This window comes from Centropristis striata, chromosome 7 (genome assembly GCF_030273125.1).
Source record: "Centropristis striata isolate RG_2023a ecotype Rhode Island chromosome 7, C.striata_1.0, whole genome shotgun sequence".
Lineage (NCBI taxonomy): Eukaryota > Metazoa > Chordata > Actinopteri > Perciformes > Serranidae > Centropristis > Centropristis striata.
In genome coordinates this window covers 15,567,990-15,586,818 of record NC_081523.1, presented here as the reverse complement: position 1 = coordinate 15,586,818, position 18,829 = coordinate 15,567,990, and the positions used below count along the sequence as shown (strand labels likewise).

At 40.3% G+C, this 18,829-nt stretch overlaps 2 protein-coding genes across 3 annotated transcripts; one reads left to right on the top strand and one right to left on the bottom strand.

Moving 5' to 3' along the window:
• Positions 1-1,583: 1,583 nt before the first annotated feature.
• On the top strand, positions 1,584-14,739 carry rab11fip1a (RAB11 family interacting protein 1 (class I) a). Of its 2 annotated transcripts, XM_059337587.1 has the most exons (6): positions 1,584-2,283; positions 7,953-8,389; positions 8,519-9,434; positions 10,783-12,279; positions 12,589-12,676; positions 13,282-14,739. In XM_059337587.1, exons 1-6 carry the CDS (start codon positions 1,934-1,936, stop codon positions 13,480-13,482), a joined length of 3,489 nt encoding a protein of 1,162 aa, XP_059193570.1. In that variant the 5' UTR covers positions 1,584-1,933; the 3' UTR covers positions 13,483-14,739. The 2 variants fall into 2 exon arrangements, with proteins under 2 accessions (XP_059193570.1, XP_059193571.1); XM_059337588.1 differs by lacking the exon at positions 10,783-12,279.
• Positions 14,740-14,996: 257 nt separating this feature from the next.
• prlhr2a (prolactin releasing hormone receptor 2a) lies at positions 14,997-18,610 on the bottom strand. Its single transcript, XM_059337589.1, has 2 exons — positions 18,135-18,610; positions 14,997-15,874 (listed from the first exon to the last, which is right to left on the bottom strand). Exons 1-2 carry the CDS (start codon positions 18,593-18,595, stop codon positions 15,238-15,240), a joined length of 1,098 nt encoding a protein of 365 aa, XP_059193572.1. The 5' UTR covers positions 18,596-18,610; the 3' UTR covers positions 14,997-15,237.
• Positions 18,611-18,829: the final 219 nt, after the last annotated feature.

Genomic DNA, 18,829 nt, shown 5'->3' with positions numbered 1-18,829 from the left:
TTGGAATAAAGGTGCACTACTATTTGGATGATTTGACCACTGAGATTGGAATGGCGGCTTGCTTAACCACAGTCTTTTACGCTGACGCAATTTCCAGATGACAAAGTCAAATTGGCTGACCTTTTTTCTATAGCTGTTTATTTTCTCTATTGCAAGGCAAAATAAAGTTTCTACTTGACATAGTTACACTGGATGTTAGCAAACCAGACATAGTCTTCTAGTCTACAACCTTAGAGAGGTGCACTTTGGAAAGAAAATTAGAGTCTATTTAAATCAAAAATTAATGTCAAAAATTATTCTCTGCCCTTACACTCTCGAGACATCACCATCACCATGATGCCTGCTGCAGCAGTGACTGGCTGACTACTAATTGGCCATGCTCTGTATTTTGCAGTAACATCTGACCACAGAGCTGATGCCTGAACTGCCTGATCACGGTACCTTAAAATAATCTGTATCCAGGTGTGCAGAGGAAATTAATCTGATATTTAAGCTTTACAAGAGAGGCATGCAAATAAAGATATTACCTTGAAGCTGGTGCATACAGATAAAACCAACTCCAAACCCACAACACCAAACTATTCCTTCTATTAGCAGGAATAGACAATTAATATGTGACAATGGTTTGATCATTTAAAAAAATAATAATAACAAAAAATAATAATAACAAAAAAATAACAAATACATATATATATATGTATATATATATATATATATATATATCAATATCATCACCATCACCACTTTTCCAACTATTCCTACTACTTCAACTTCTTCTTACCCACCCAAGCTAATCCAAAAACTTTTTTAAAATTCCACATCTGTAATATTGGCATTATACTTATTAATGCAAAACCTGATGTGCAATATTAATAACAGTTCAAAAGCAGCCGTGTATGTTATGTTCATATGTGCATATAATGAATGTAAATTATGTTTGAATCAGAATATTTGAATATTTATTTTTATATCTTTGAAACTCCCCCATCTGTATCTTAAGTAAGTGCTGTGACAACTGAATTTTCCCACTGTGGGATAAATAAAGTCTTATCTTAGTGGTCTATAGTATCTTATCTTGTCTTATCTTATCTTATCTTATCTTATCTTATCATATTAATTCCACCCATTTCTACTTTCTTTCTACTTTTCAAGCATTCTTACTATTTCAACTTCTTCTGACACATTCATGCCAGCATTGCAGTGAAGCAAATAATATATATTTTCAATATTATATTTTTCAACTAATCCTCAGCCAAGGCCTTACAAATTTGGCCTAATAAATAACCAAATAAAATGGGAAAAATCATTTCTGGGCATCTTATATGCTTTAAAGTGCTGTATTACAATCACTGAACTCGGTTCAGTGTTAATTTTTGTCCCATTATAGTCTTGTATGATTTCACAACGGTAAACTGATTCCCGATCAGTGGCTAACTTCGACTTAACGGTCCGCGACGTCTCAACGCCCTCTTTCTCCACTATCCAATCACAGACAGGCTTCAAATTACTGATGGAAATATTAGCCAATCAGACAGCACCATTAAGAGTATGGGTGGGAACTTGCAACATCAGGGAAGTGAAATGTTTTACGTAGCGGAGGCAAAACAAGGGGACTGTTTTTATGAAAGCCTCTTAAAGGAATTAGCCGCACCGCAGTGATGTCCTGGTTGGGTTACACGGGATAGTTCTTCCGTTAAGTTGGTTAACCGAGTGTTAACTCAACTCAAGTGTTATTAGGAAGCTTAGATACGTTACGAAGAGGAGGGAGAAGTATTACGACACCAACCTGAGCTTCCTGAACTGAAGTCGAGCTAGGTAACCTAATACCTACAGCCGCAGAGGACGACAAGGGTAAAAACGGAGTTAGGGAATAGATTAGCAGACAGCTAGTTAGTAAAACAAGTCGGATTAACTTTTTAAACGGACTTCCGCGATGTCTCTGGCTGACCAAAGCCAGCAGTGGTTCCCAACGAGTGTCCAGGTAACGGTACATCAGGCTCGGAACCTGCGCGCCAAGGGCAAGAATGGCACCAACGACGCCTATGCCATCATCCAGGTGGCCAAAGACAAGTTTTCTACCTCTGTGTCCGAGAAATGTGTCGATCCGGTGTGGAAAGAAGAGGCTTCTTTCGATCTTCCGCTCTTCCACCCGGGAAACGCCGACCGCTGTACGCTGCATATCATAGTAATGCACCGAGCTCAGGTGGGGCTCGACAAGTTCTTGGGTCAAGCTGTGGTGAACTTACTGAATCTCCATGACAACAAGGCTCGCAAAAAGACAGAGTAAGTGATTACTGTTCCGAGAACCTAACTTGTTTCACCCATAACATTAAAAAAAACAGAGAAATCATTTTGAGTGTTTTTCCTGGCTTTATTATTGGGATAAGTTTAAGTTACACAAAGTTCAGACGAACATAGCAGTTTGTTTTCTTACTTACTCTCTAAATCCAGCTTCAACCTTAATTTAAGTTTATTAACAGTGCAGCATCACTCCAAAAATACTCTACAAACTTTACAGAATGATAATAATAATAATTTATGCAGTGTTTTATTTCTTTTTCTCCTTTCTTTTCCTTTTCCCTCCTTGTTTGAATGATAATCTTTTCTGTTTACATGTTCAAAATATTATTTCAAATACTACCAAATAATAGTACAGCTACATACTCAGTCTGTAAGGTATAACATCATACAACTTGAAGTCCCCTGAAAAGCATGGTTAAACTACAACCGGAAAGTAAATAGGTGTGTAAACAAACATTAGGGTGGTTCATCCACCATGTCTCTTGGTTTTCCAGATATTCAAGAATGACATTGTACTGTCACATTCATTTGACTTGATAAGAGCTGGACCCCTCAAAACAATTACTGTACTTGTCTCCTTTTATTGCAACTGATATAAATCCATCAAAAATACTCAATAGCTAATTTTTTTCAAACCTTAAGTAACACAGCTGCTGTGACGCTTATGTTGTGACGCTTAACTGATCATGAGTTTTGTTGACATTGTAATCCAAACACTGAAACATTAGACAATTTCTATAGAACAAGCAGTGGTCAAATTTTGTATTTATCATCTGAGGCAGCAACACATTACTTTAAAATTGTCATTAATAAAACCTATTATATGTGGCACATTTTAGTTGTTCTCCTTTCACAACAAACTTTAAGATTTTTGTAAGTAAACAATGCCTCTGATAAGATCAGTTGAGAATTAGTCAACCATTAAAGAGCATGCCTGGATTTGAAAATACGGGACACTGTGAAGCATAGCAGTGAATCATCATCCTTGAGTTTATAGTGGCCCTAAGGAGTTTCATTATCAATCTAATAGGCCAAGTCTAGTTTTAAAGACAAGAAGAGACATGAATGAGTGATGCAGTCCTTTCATGACTTTTCTACTTCCATACTTTAAATACAGGGCATTTTAAACCAGGCACAAAGTGAACTTTAAACATTAACAATGTGATGGAACATCTCTCCCCTCCCACTTCTTATCAGTGTCTGAGAGGAAAAACAGACAACTATGGAGACAATGGGAGACAGTCCCAAATATTTTTAATAGGGCTCCAATGGGTGGTGTTGATGGGGTGTTTTGAAGTTTTGAAAAGTGCTTGGAATGTGAATAAAGTGATTGAAACAGTTTAAAATTTAGGCTCGATAGGATACCAAGCCCATGAAACTTGTTGTGTTTCCTTTAATTTGTCTCTCTTCTGTGAAATGCTGTCACAAAACATAATTTTGGTTGTTACAGCACAATATGATTTGATTAAATGTGATAAAGAAGTGTAATAATCTGTATACTGAATATGCTTTATGGAGTATATAAAAATGCATAATTTACAACAGCTGGAAAAGTGCAGGAAAAGCTTGAAAATGCTTGAAAAGTGCTTGTATTTTACTTTTGAATATGTGTAGGAACACTATTATGACCTCAGCACTTCCCTGTCTTCTTCTTCTGTGTTGGAACCAACCTTAACATTCAGCTGAGACTTTTACTTCATAAACTGGTGTGAAGCAAACTGTCACTGCAAGCTTACTGGCATCTCATGTTGCTGCTGGTAATCTCGCACATTCCTCTGGGCTATTTACTAGTTTACAATACGTCTGCTCACACCCAGATGCGTTAAATGACTCAGAATGACATCTGTGGTTTGACGTAGCACGGGTGTAATGTGGGTGTGACAGGACTCAAAATAAAACATAGCACTGGTGTTAAAATTGGATATAAACACACCCTTTTATGTCAGAGAAATTAAAAAAAAAAAAATAAAGATGTTCTATTAGACTTGCAAATGTGGCTTTTCGTTTTGAAATGACCTTATGAAAATACTTGGTAAAGTGGTGATTGTTAGTTCCCAGTTATCACTCAGTTAACTGCCACTGATACCATGCTCGTATGACCTCATCTGCTTGGTTATTGTACCGCCATATCTCACATGTTATCTTGTGTTTGCTCAGTAAGTTTTTACACTTTAATAGCAAAGTTCATTCTTTGAGCTTTCCCTTTCAAGTCTGAACTCCTTCACTCTCCCACCTTAGCTTGCTACCTCTGGCAAGATCCAATATATAGCATATTGGATATTGCTGTAGCGTGGGGTGTTAGATTACTATCCTGCTTCCCTGTCTTGCCGATACAGGGTGTGACATTCAAGACTTTGTTTTTCCAGCTGAAAGGGAGCTCTGCCGTTGCCTCTAACACAATGCAGTATTCAGTATACAGTATAGTATTCAAGATGAAATTAGGTTAAAGGGACATATGTTTCACTTTGTATGAGAACATGAGTCATTTACTGTCACATGTAATCATACATTGAGATAAAAAGTAAGGTGTCTAGTTATATTCATGGATTAGTTTTATATTACAGTTGTTGTAGTCTTAAAAGATTAGAAAATGCTTAATTTTCTAACCGTTTTGTTTCCAATGTTAGGAGGAGCATGCTTGATTTTGCTTGCTTTCATCATAATCTGGTGTTACATGTACACAGTCCCCAATATCTTTTAATATTTTAATCCTGCTGCCATACTTCCTTATTAATTTTCTTTCCACACCAGACAAGCTAAGATAACTAATGGATAAATCCTCTGTTGCTGGACCACTTTAGGGCCTTGTCTTGTTTGGCTTTGTTGCTTAAAAAAACAACACATTTTCAATCCATTATCTAAATAGTTGCAGATTAATTCCCTGTCAATAGACGTATTGGTTCAGGTCCAAATACTGAGTTACAATATTGGACAACTGTTGTAGTAAGAGTGCGGTTCATTTATTTCCCAGACACCTGAGCCACAATATTTATTTTGTAAACAAAGACTGGAGCAGTGGAACTAAAAATATCTCCCGTCTACCCATATTTTTATTATTATTTGTATTCAGCAAACATGGAAATCCCCTTCAGAGACATCAAACTAAATATAATCTTGTAAATATGCATTGAAAGATGATTTTTAACATTAGATCTTATTATCTGGTAATTCCTAATAAACCTTTGAAAGCAGTTAAATGTTAGTATGTGTTGTCAGTGAGTGTTAAACGAATATTTTGGAGCAATCTAGCCCATACTTAACAGTACAAACACCTCTTTATTTTATTGACTGAACCCACACTGGTGTCAATTCACAGGACAAATATAGTCTATCCTGTTAATCATTACACATGAAAAGAGAAGTGCCCTTCACAGTTAACTTAGGGAACCTGTCCAGCAGGACCGGTGACAGCGTGTGTCGGGTACGGCTCTGTATATCCAAACAAACAGAACAAAACATGTACAGCCTGTCCGTCTTTTAATAACCATAATAATGCATTGTCTCCGTAAAGCCAGCTATGGTGCACTCCCTGCTGTGATCGACGTAAACAAGACAAGAACAACCGGCAGTCTCTTGATTAGCTTTAGAGAGAGAGTGATCTCTCTGTCCTTGTGCTGAGAATTTGTTAGCCATTGTTTGACTTGGCACGCTGGGTTTTGGGTGGGAAATGAGAGATGTTTGAATTGGGCTCAGCACAACTTTGATTACATCACGTACAGCACAGCACCTCCCTGCATGTTTGAAAGTGTTTGAGGAATTTTGGTTCACTCCCATGCTTGTTTCCTTACTGTTCTCCACAGAAGAGCCTGTTGGGATATCTGCTACAGTAGATGACACTGTAATGAATGCTGCAGCAGTAAACTCAATATGAACTGTAGATAATTGTCCAGATAGTGCCACACTATGTGACAGATATCTTCACTATACTTCAGTTTATCTCTTCCAGGGTTAGATTGGACTGTAAGAGATTCCACATATTGTTTTGTCAAGTGATCAAAGAGGAAATCACACAGCTACCGTTATAGTTACTTTACTTAGTTTTTTTATATATATATATTTGGCAACATCTATTTCTTAATACTGAGATCACTATTTCAAAATTCTTCACTCAGGCAACAATAGAGAAGTCAATGTGGACTAAACTGTAGGGACACTTCATTGCTTTGACATAAAATGCATTTATATGTTTTCTAATTCAGACTAAAACATCACCAAATCTCTATGTATTTACCAAGGTGTCATTAACACTCTGGACACTGAGAATATGTCTCAATCACTTTTTGAGATGGACGTTTTTGTTCCTATCACTTTCCAAAGCATGACTTGTAAAAAAAAAGCTTCTGAAAAATAGCTTGCACTGGGAAATGTTAAGGGGCAGTTTTTGATTGACATGCAGGTGTTGCACCTGTGGATGTGATATGGATGACTTACTGTTGGTGTTGTTGTGCAGTTTAAGCTCTGTATTTTTGTATTGTTGACTTGTTTTTCCTGACCTGCCTATCTACTCATCACCCTTATTACATTGCCTTAAATGGCCAATGTTGAAGACCAAGAACTCTTTTGTCTCTATAACTTTTCGAAACAAACTGATGCCCCTGGTTGAGCTGCACTTCATTAAGAGTTTGAATGATTTTGTTTTGAAAAATGAACTCTGCACAAAATTGTTGTAAAGGGCAACCATTGGAGGGTTCCGCTGCGGAACATAATAGTTTAAAAGGGGGAACGGCTTGCTATAATGGGCACTTCTGCTACAGTATTTGTACATCTAATAATAGTAAGGCTTTAATTGGAAGCAGCATGTGTCGGTATGTAATGGCACTAATTGCTTGTTTTGGCATGGTTTTAGAAAGGGCTCTCCAGAACACTCCTACCTTTCCCTTGCAAACAATAAGTGCTGATCCTGTACAATACAGAGGACATGAGGGGGGAGCCTGAACAAAGCTGTAATTGTCAGGCTTTATCTGTGGTTGGCATGGTGCTCCCAACAGGAACTGGAACAAGCTGTACAATAGTTAATGACACCAATCAGTCTCAGGTCTAACAAGACACAGCAGACTAATGTCAACCAATTTAAAGCTTTTGAAGTCAGATATATACGGAAGCAGGCAATTTATGTTGGGGATTAATTTGAAATATGTTGCTTTTTTGTATTCAACTTGTTTTTACGCCCAATTTAACAGCACCTTAAGTGAGCCCTTTATGTAACGTTGGGTACATGGCAGTTTTGTAGGGCCAACAAATAAAAAGGTCATTACTGTATGAAAGAGTACCCTCATTATCAAAACATGGTTCTGTAGCCCAGCTCTCTTGGTAACACTAGTAATGCACAGCGGTTCATCATGAGGTATACATATACATAGACTTACATATATAGACTTATATTTGCAATTAGCTGCAACTAGTGATTATTTTTATTGTTTTTTAAATTGCTTCAAAGTGCTTCTTGTGCCAGCCAACTTATTTTGAAGAAAGTAAGTCTAAGGTTAAACATATGGCTAAAATAGCTGATAAGATGTGAGTTTATTGCAGTGTAATGAACAAGATATCCAAGTTTAAAATGTAAAACACCTGTCATTTATGCTCAGGAAATTCCTATCGTCTTACAAAAATTCAATTTTAAACATCTGCTTCACTTTTTCTGTTGTTTTCAGTTGGTTCAAGCTGGTGGACAAGAGTGGAAAAGAGGACAAGGCGCGAGGGGAGGTGCTGCTAGATATCCAATTTATGAGAAACAACATGTCAGCCAGCATGTTCGACCTTTCTATGCAGGACAAACCGCGCTCCCGCATCTCCAAGCTGAAGGACAAAGTTCGTGGGAAGAAAAAGGATGGCTTCTCAGACTCTGCTTCAGCCATTGTTCCCTCTGTCAGCAAGGTCCTCACAGACAGCGAGGGAGAGGCTGACGCACAGTCACTCAATCAGTCTCCAGGGGTGAAAAAGAAATCAAAGCTTAAAACCCTTTTTGCTCCCAAATCAAACTTGCACCGTAACGTCTCACAGTCCATGTCTACACTTGGAACTCTTCCAGAGAAGAATTCATCTCTCGGTGGCAGCCGCTCATCCGGCCTCAATGTAGACTCTCCTGAAGGTAACTTAATCTTTCTGTACTGTGTGTGCACTGTATGTTGACATTTCTGTCTTTCCTCTACCGCACCATGCAAGTTAGTGTTTTGCATGTCAGCAATGACATCATGCTTCCTTGTCTCTCCTCCCACAGCTAAAAAGAAATTCAAGTTCCTGGGACACAAGCGAACAGGCAGCTCTGACAGCAAGGTGTCTCTGGGTCCTTTCTCCCTACTGGGTCGCTCCAAGCAGAGCAACAATGACCCGAACAGCCTGTGCATCAATGGCAGCCATGTTTACGCAGAGGAGACAGAGCCAAAGAGTGGATCCACTCTTAGTCTGAACAGCTCAGGCCAAGGATCTGTGGAGGATGTCCGTAAACACACCTCAGATGTCTCTGCAGATTCCTTTATATCTGTCCCCTCCCACAAGCATGAGTCTACCGAGAGGGCAATACTAGAGCAACAACGCCATCAAGAGGAGGAGGAGAGAAGGCAGGTAGAAGAGATGCGCATAGCAGAGGCAAAGAGGCTGGAGGAAGAGGAGAAATACATGGTAGAAATCAAGAGACTGCGGGAGGAAGAGGAGCACAGACAACAAGAGGAACAGGAGAGGAAGAGGCGCTTTCTTGAGGATGAAGCAAGGAGGAAGAAACAGATGGAGGAGGAAGAAGACAGGAGAAAGCAAGAGGAAGCAGCAGCAGAAAACCAGAGGCTCGAGGAGGAGCGCCGAAAAGCTGAGGAGCAGAAACGACAGGAGGAGGCCTCCATGAGCGACAGGCTGTCGTCCCTGTTTGGAATGATCAGAAAGAAGGAGGAGAAAAAGGAGGAGGTACAGCCACAACCTAAAGAGGAGCTACCCACAGCAGCCCCTCGCAGCATCTCACAAGATCCAGAACAACCAATCTCCCACCGCTCCACCAACCCATTTGAGGACATTCCCCTCAGCACAGATCCTCCAGTTATCAGTGATGAAAGTCCAGCTGATCAGATGTCAAACCGCAATCCACAAACCCCCTCCGCCATGGTCTTCCTCAACCGCACTGCTAAAGTGTCTGCAGTCAAACCCAGGTAGGGCTTCTTCAAGTTACACTACACTAATATTCTGTAATAATACTGCTGTTATGTCAGTGTTATGACACTAGGGATGCTATTGGCTGCTTGTAGTCGCACAGACTTGTGTGACTGGAATTTGGATACTGCCATCAATAGGCAAGTCTTAACACAGGAAAATTACCTTTTTTGTCCACCTGCCACTATGACAGGTGGATTTCAAAATCTAAAAGCCACTTATTGGATTACTATTGTTTTTTTGGCCGGTGATTCTAGCAGCCAATTGCATATTTTACCAGCATTAGCAGCATTTGGCAGGTGCTGCTAATTTCAAATCCTAGAATCCCAATCCTTTTTTTGGTATTTGCATTTTATTTATCCAAAAAACAGCCTAACAAGCAAAGCCCAGCAAAGCAAAAAAAAAGTTGTTTTTCTGTTCTTTGTTATCAATGCAAAAGTAAGAGGCACACATCTCTGCCTGTTAACACTGACACTTGAGAATTTCACAACTTTCCGCCTTGTTTCTGGTAACTCAATGCTCTTACTGTTTTTAATGACCAAAACCTTGAAATCCACGGTTGATGGACCAGTTTGACCAGTCTAAGGCTCTCAGTACAGATGACAATCTAGGTGTGGCTTGTGTTTGTGACGGTTGTGTGAAACAGGTTCTGGACTGAGCAGAGCTCTTAAGGAAGGGACTGCGCCACAGTGTCTCTTTCCTTGTAGACGTCTTGGGGTATTGGACTTTGTTTTGGGATTTTTGTAGTTGTTTGTGGACTGGATCTTTTAATTTTGTGTCATAATGGTAAGAGGCTTTTGTTTGCTTGTTTTATTGATACATTTGTACAGTAGTTCTTGTTTTCAGAAATGCCTGGTAGATGGATATAACCTAGGCATTTAAAGTTGTGTTATTTAGTTGTTATGTTTTTTTTTACATTGATGCCACGTTGAAATACCTAGCATATTCTTAATATGTTTATATTAAAGCCGAAATGTCACACTGTAGTCTTTTCGTGCAGGAGAGTCAAAGTGTCTCAATGTGGGCAAGTCTCAGCTAAAAATAGAAACTGTTCTCACAATACACATAGTTTAATCAGATGTTCTGTCTGTAGGTTTGGCTGTTGATGTTGAACAGTGGACCATTTTGAAATATTTAATGGCAACCATGTCTATTTCGGAAAGAAGTTAAGACCTAATATTGATCTGTCTAAGGGCTTTATCACTGTGAGGTTGTAGATGGGAATGTAATAGTTTTTGTTGAGAGATGCTGGTTAAATTGGTGACGGGTTGTACATTGGTGGAAATGACCTTAGGTGATGTGATGGTCACACTGACCTGTAGGCCTTTTGTTTTCACTCCTTGGCAGATTAACTGAATCTCTGGAGTCTGAACCTGCTGACTGCCAACCCCCCAGTCAGCCGTGTCCTTTCCCGTCACCCTCTGAGTCCACCTTCTCTAGTGTCCCTGCTGAGTCCCCTGATACTTTCTCCACTCTCCACTCATCCTTGGCTCCACCGAACATAACTCCAAGCCCGTCTGGTTCTCCTCGTGGCAGCGTAGAGGATTTGTCCTCTGTGGGATCTTCACCCACCATGTATACGGATAAGAAGAGAAGAGCCCCCGTGCCACCCGCAAATCTAGGACAGACTGGAGGGAGAGAGATCACAAACCCTGCCTATGTAGAGGCAGATGCATCACAGCAAGGCAGAAAACCCTCTGTGCCACTTCCTGATTATGAAACCCTATTTCCCCAGAAGAGACATGGAGTGCAAGGGCAGACGCGATGGGACCATATAATCGCTGAGGTCAATCAGAAACACAGGGACAGTTCAGAGATGAGTGTGGATGGCCCTGAGGATCATGAAGTCATTGTTAGGTCTTCACTCCCACAAGAGAGTCCTGCTGTGAGGCATTATGAAACACAACCTCAAGAGACCAAACCTCTATCATCAAAAAGAGCAGCAGCCCCAGCTCCTCCTAAATCAGTCCCAGAACCTGTAAACACAAGCAGAGAAAGTCTATCAGTGACATACAGGGATGGAGCAAGGAAGGCATTGCAACCACCATCTGCAGCAACACATTCACCCAGACCTACTAGCCAAATGGACTGGGATTCTCAAGTGCAAGTGAATAATGAGGCACCCACAGCCAAACCCAGACAGAGAGCTAATGGCAGAGAACCAGTACAACAAGAAGATTCTGCTCAGTTCGACCCATTCCCCAGTACTGAGCTTCTTTCCAAAGACCCATGGGCCCAGCAGAAGCAGAACCAAGAAAATTATGACCGCTTCACCGGCAGTGTACAGAAAGAGCAGAAATTTGAAGACAAGGGAATGACACTGAACGATCTTGATAAGATTTTTACTCAAGATAAACAGATGGATCCATTTGCCGATTTTAACAGCAGTGACTCAAACAAACGCAACGAGTTGAGCATAAAAGACGAAGTTTCAAAGCAAATGAGTTCTGCTTTCCAGAGAAAGAATTCACAGAAACGAAAACAGATTCCTCAGCTCACAACTAACTCGGATGATAAGACTTCCAAGTCCCGACAAGAAGAAACAACTGTAACCGCTGCCTATCAAGGCCTCTCCGCAAGAACTGTCAGGAGTGGGTCTGTCTCACCGAAGCTTCCAGCTGATGTGAAAACACAAAGTAAATTATATGGAGGAAAGGATCAATTTGGAGCTGAACCTTTGAACTCAACCGTGACTTCATCAGAACCCCTCAATGTAGTTCTGGAGGATCCAACACCTCAGGCAGGGGGGAAGTCAAGTTTGCGAGCTTGGGTCGCACCCTCTGATGTTCAGACTGTCAATGCTCAGAATAGCAATGGAGGTGGGCTAGCCTTTACTCCACGCAGGTGAGATTGAAGAGGCTACTTACAAAGAATGCATTTGTTGACTGTAAATCTAGACTCTGCATATGGCATCTGGCTGCTGCTGTTGATGGGGGAGGAAGATAAGGTGTTGGGATTTTCTTTGAGTGTGATTATTTTTGAAAACTTGCTATTTTTGGCAACTTGGATCACAGTGCAATGATTTTGAAGATTTGCAAAAATGTTTTTCCTTCTTGGTATAATTATTTTTTTGTGAATTTTCTGACCAAGTTTGACTTACCTGCCGTAATCCCTTTTTAGGGCTTTATAATAATGTATGTGCTTTCTTCACAGGCCTCATCCTGTGAAGCCCATGCATCCCAACGGCAACCCTGCTGTGAAAGAGATAAAGGTCCGTGACAGCACCCCGGGGAAGATTCAGGTATTGTTGACATAAATCACAAACTGGAACCAAAACCCAAAGGCAGTTGTTGACATATCCTCTCACAGAAAGCAAATTGGACTTTCCTGCAAGAGGAATTCTGAGACACTAATCTCTTTTTTTCAGCCTTGAACATAATCTAAATTATGCACATTTACTAGTCAACCTTTTTTCAGTTAAACACCAGAAATGTGCCTGGAATTGAAATTCAGAAAATGAAATTAACTTCAGAAAAAAGATAAGGTCAGTTACGACTCGCGGGTTTAAAAATTATTTTTTTCACATGGGAAATCTTTTACTCACTGAAAATATTATTAAATAATGAGCTCAAGGCTGACCCTGGAAAAAAGCAGGGTTTTTTTACAAAATAAATTCTTATCAAAATTTCCATATGCCTTATTTTTCCTCTCAGCAATATGGTAATATGTGGCTGACCAAATAAGCAGATCTGGTGTTATAAATTTATTTCCTCACATTTTTGAATATGCTTTTATAGTGTAATTAGGGTAATTTTAGATTCTGTTCCTTTCTTTCCTTAAATTAATGAATGAATATGCTTTCATTAGACTACATATACTGAATTCACTTCTCAACTTTCCCCTCAGGTTGCAGACTCGCTGGGAAGTGGCCCTTATACTCAGCTGACGCAGGAAGAGTTGATCACAATGGTGGTGAGGCAGCAAGCTGACCTGTCCAGGAAGGACAATAAGATCGTTGAGCTCGAGGAGTACATCGACAACCTTCTTGTCCGCGTCATAGAGGAGCAACCCAGCATCCTGCAGTCTCTTAACGCCAAGCCAGTGTAAGGTTACGGCTGCTGGAACAAAGAGAGTCCCACTTAAGGACGTGGTCATGTTTGTTATGTGTCCTTGTACTGTTCTATGTGCGCACGATGAAGGTCTTAGAGCATAAATGCACTTTCTTAGTTTCAGAGTCAGCGTCCAAGAATGCTGGAAAATAGTCTCTGAAGTAATAACATTTGGTGAACACTTAAAAACAAGCAAATAGAACATCTTTATAAAAACAAATGAATGTTTTGACACTAAGGTACTGGAATTAGCTTTAAAGACATGAAAATCTATTCAACACTTTGATTTACATACCATACTTGATGACTTGGGTTGAGCTTTATTTAATATACTAATGATGAAATGAAAGTTATAATTTTTTAAATACTATCTTGCCTTTTTTACTATTTACACTGGGCTTTGTGTAAGTTATTACCGTACGATGAATGATCATATTCATAAACAAAAAACATCCATGCACCATCTTAGTGATGAAAGATATTCCCTCATATTAATAATAATCTAATGAGCTGATTTAAGCGTAAGATTAATAATGATAATAATATAGCAAGGGAAAATTGACTTTTCCCTCCACCGCTTAAGTCTTATTTTTTTATTTTCTTGTTTAATCCTTTGGGCTTGCATGTATTTTTGTTTTTTAAATCTAACCAACTAATTAATAACATTCCTCCCTCGTTGAACTCACCACAGTTGAATGTCAGCTGGTCGTCCAGTCCTTAAAAACATATTGTGCCTATTTTTTGCTTCAAAGAGGTGTCATTAAGAACACCAGCAATAAAAAAAGAAAGCAGCTGCTATGTACTGTACATAGTTTGAATTACACAGCAGTTTTTTTTCTTTCAAGTGGTTGTTATGTAGCCTGTGCACATAGTTTGAAATATTATGCAAGTGCAGAATCAAACTCCTCTAATAATAATATGTTGAGATTTTGATCACTGTCATGTTTGTGTTGTATTTGTAAAATTAAAACCAAGAGATAATCAAAAACAAATCATAAGAGGATCTGTAATAGACTCACTATCAACAGTAACCAACCAGCCTTGTCTTTGTATATGAACTACACTAATGAATGAATAAATGAACATCAATGCCTTTATTACAATAACATTGATTTATGTCTTGGCAGCAAATATAGCAATATAAATCTTCAGAATGTACAGACCTGTGCCTTGAAAACCTTTTTTTTTCACATGACTTGCATGTCTGATTTTGCTGGATGGACATTTGTGGGCTGCCTCTCTTCTTTTTCTGGAGTGAGTGTCTGTTGACATGATGATAATACTGCAGTCAATGTAAAACTTCTCAAGGAAGCGATGCTGAGCAAAAAAATCTGATTTTATTGAAAATAAAGACACTAAATATTTCACCACACTGTTTTTATCTGCAATTACTTACAATCGTTAAATGCACACTTGGAATGAAATATAATCAAAATGCATAATTGAAGTATTTATGTACATAATTGTTATGGTATATATATATATATATATATATATATATATATATATATATATCATTGCTCAAACAAGCTACATGTTGCATTTATATCTCCTGTGACTTATATATATGCTTGGGTTGATGTTCCATCCCTACTGCCAACCCAAAGTGTCCATAGAGTTGACGACCTGACCTGACCTTTGATTCAGCTAATCAAATAACTTCCTCCTTTTATCTTGCGTATCTAATTCTGTGTTGCCTAATGTTTCCAGAATTAGATGACTAAACTCTACTATAGCATAAAACATTAAAGCTTCACAAAACTACGCTGGCTGTGGCACAGTTGTTGGCCGAGATGCCGATGCGACGGCGGCACGTGAACATTTTGCGGAGCTCAGCACGGAAGCGGTCGTGCAGCCAGGCGTAGAGGAAAGGGTTACAGCAGGATGAGCTCATCGCACACAGGTGACAGAGCAGCTGAATGAGCAGAAAGTACCGCTTATCAATCAGGTCAATGTCAATGTCACGCAGCACATTGAACACGCTGATGGGCATCCAGCAGATGCCGAAGGCCGCCACCACCAGGCTCACCAGCCGGAAGGTCTTGCGTTTGCGCATGCGCTGAGCCTCTGCCTGGCTCTGGGTGTGGTGGCCTGGTACGACACAGTTCCGCAGTTTGACTGAGATGCACAGGTACGAGATGCAGAGCGCCGACAGGGGCAGAACGTAGGTGATGAAGAGGGTGCTGTACGCGTAAGCCAGCCGCTCCCTCTCCTGGCCCATCCAGAACTCCTCGCAGATCGTAAAGCCCTCATTCTTGAACTCCACATGGTATGTGTGAGCCACAGCCGGAGACACCAGACCGCAGGACAGCAGCCAGATGCCAGATAGAAGGTATGTGCATGCCAACACTGAGATCCGCTTTTTCAGGGGATGAACTGTAGCATAGTATCTATAAAGAAGCACAGAAAAGAATCAACTCAGCTATTTTTACCAGAGTTGGATTAGATTGGATTACATCTGTCTAACTGAACTAAACTCATCTCAAAATCAAAAATACATATTTTTACTCTTACCTTTAGGAACTACATTGTGTACAATAAAGAAAAAATATTTCCAACATTAAACTGCTCACAACAATTTCTGTTGATTATCTTGAGTAACTGGGTCCTGATGTCTGGAAAGAGACATTGCTGATAAGTTCTTCAAATGTGTTTTTTTTTTTTTTTATTTAATTAAATTTTTTATTTATTTTATTTTTTTGGGGGGGAGCACTTTGAGCACCATGTGAAGTGCCAAGTAGTTCCATTATATTCAAGAGAAAGCAGACATCTCTATGGCTCTCACACACTCAGCAACTCACACTAAAACAATCTTGAATGATAAATGAAAATAGCATTACAAGTAAGAGGAAAAATATGTACTTTTGGATGCAGGTTGAGCTGTGCCTTTTGAGGAAAGAAGAATAGTTTTCACAAGTCATTGCCTGCCAACAACAGTCGCTAAGGAAATGACAGCACAGCTGTGTAGCACCACAGATAACACAGTATCAACATGACCAACACTAAAATGACAGAACATTATAAATATCTTGTTCTCAGAGGCTTCTCAAAAGTCAACCAATTCCGGTCCTGCTGTATCCATGGTGAACAGACAAAGCAGGGTTTGGGCTTCTGGCTCACAGCCTGGTGTAGTGAGCACAAAAAGCTCAGGTCCTCAGTCCTAAGCAAGGGGAGGGGAAGATTATAGTGTGCTAGAACATCCTCTATCCTTTGTTTCCTTTACTCTGACAATAGAGAACGTGCATCAATTCCTCCTCAGAGCTATAGAGGATCTGAAATGTAGTGTGAGCGGTTGCTATTCCCTTTACAGAAGTAAAAGATAATGCATACTTTATACAAAGCAACTCAAGAGCTGGTATCCTTAACATGTTTTCCAATACATAAGAGAACCTATGTAGATATAGATCATCCAACCAGATTCAAGGAAGAATTAAGAAAAAATGTGATCCTTGAAGCTTGCTGGTATAAAAATCCACTGTATCCTGTTTCTTGCATATATGCATCTGTTGCTGACATTTTATGCAGAAACAGACGTGACATTCATTGTGTGGAATTATTTACCTTATTATTTCTTTGTTGTTTCTAGTTTGTAACAGGGTAGCCAAGTGGGTTTGACTAAATGCCTGAGGCTGAATGAGGTCTGATGCATGTAAATGCATTGGCATGACTGGCTCTGCATTCTCATCTAACACCACCCCAGTAACACATGGTGTCCCCCAAGGCTTGGTGCTTGGTCCCCTCCTGTTCTTCCTGTACATGCTACCCCTTGGTCACATCATAGGCCTTCACAGACCACAATTTCACTGCTACGCCGACGATAGCCAACTCTACATCTGCAAGAAAACCATCACTCCAACCATTCTGTTCACCCTCACAAACTGACAAAAAAAACCTGAATGAACAGCAACTTCATAAACTCAACTGCAACATATCCCACCGCCCCTCTTCCCAGGATTTATTTCTCAACATCAATGGACATACAGTCACCTGCCCGAGGGCCAACAACTCGGCATCACCCTGGATCCCACTTTAAATTGAAGAATATCGCCAAAACGTCCTTCTTCCACCTCTGTAACATCGCAAAATCTTCGTCCTACCCTCTACTCCTCTGCTGTAGGAGGTTATAAAAGTGTGAAGAACTCAGCTTCCTGGTTGCTCACCCACTCCCACGCCCAAGAATTACATTAAACCCATCCTTCAACAGCTTCACTAGCTCCATATCCAGCAACAAATCCACCATCCTCCATCCTACTCAGCACCTACCAAGCCCTCAATAACTTCGCCACCCCATACCTTACAGACCTCCTCCAACGTCATTCCCCCACTCACCACCGCACATCGTTCAATGCTAACCTTCTGACGCCCATCACCAGGACCAAGCACTGCACTATTGGGGACAGAGCCTTTGCCACTGCTTCACCAACCCTCTGGAACTCCCTCCTTCCAAACATCCAAAATTCAGACTTACTCCACTCTTTCAGAAATCAACCCAAAACCCACCTTTTCAAGACAGCCTACAAAACCTGACCCCCACTGCCTAACCTGAACTGTTAAAAACAATCATTTCTGTTTTTGTTCTTTGTGTTTTGTATCCGTATTAGTTCATGCAATATGTAATAATGCATAAATCCGATCAATTATTATTATTACCTGTCCACACCAATAGCAGTGAGAGTGAAGACCGACACGTACACTGTCACAGGCTGGATGAGGTACACCAGGTAGCACATGAAGCGGCCATACACCCAGCCGTGTGGGTTAAAGGCGTAGGCCAGAGTGAAGGGGACACATGTGGCACACATCAGCATGTCAGAGAAGGCCAGGTTTCCAATGAAAAAGTTGGTGACGTTGTGCATCTTGCGGGTGCGGCAAATGACGTAAAGGAGCAGGTAGTTGCCGAAGACGCCCACCAGGGCCACCACGGTGTAGCAGGGGATGATGAGCAGCTTGAAGGACTGTAGCAGCTCCACACCCACAAACTGGGGGCTGCGCTTGGAGGAGCCGTTCTGCAGCGCCACCTCAAAGACCTGACCAGTGTCATTCCCATTCACCTCGTGTGTCACGCATGGTGGGGTGAGCTCAGCTGCCCAGCCGCTGCCTGTGCCCTCCATCCCTAAAGGCTGATGTCAACCTGGAGTGGTGAAATCATGAATAAAATATACAGCAGGGCATGCATTAAACAACATGCACAGAAAAATATATTTTGTATCTTTCCATCACATCATTTCTGTTGTTTTTTTATATATTAAATTATATTTGTTTGCATATGTGTCAACAAATGAACCATTAAAAAGGAAATATCACTTGGCCAAGCCAAGAATATCCTGAATTACATATTTTACATA

What these genes read in the sequence shown, in the direction of transcription:
- prlhr2a (XM_059337589.1), bottom strand. Translation starts at nt 18,595, where the DNA reads ATGGAGGGCACAGGCAGCGGCTGGGCAGCTGAGCTCACCCCACCATGC. An exon ending in ACTGCTATTGGTGTGGACAG is followed by an intron (nt 15,875 to 18,134) that starts GTAATAATAATA and finishes GCTTCTTTATAG; the next exon opens with ATACTATGCTACAGTTCATC.
- rab11fip1a (XM_059337587.1), top strand. Translation starts at nt 1,934, where the DNA reads ATGTCTCTGGCTGACCAAAGCCAGCAGTGGTTCCCAACGAGTGTCCAG. An exon ending in CAATGTAGACTCTCCTGAAG is followed by an intron (nt 8,390 to 8,518) that starts GTAACTTAATCT and finishes CTCCTCCCACAG; the next exon opens with CTAAAAAGAAATTCAAGTTC. An exon ending in CTAGCCTTTACTCCACGCAG is followed by an intron (nt 12,280 to 12,588) that starts GTGAGATTGAAG and finishes CTTTCTTCACAG; the next exon opens with GCCTCATCCTGTGAAGCCCA.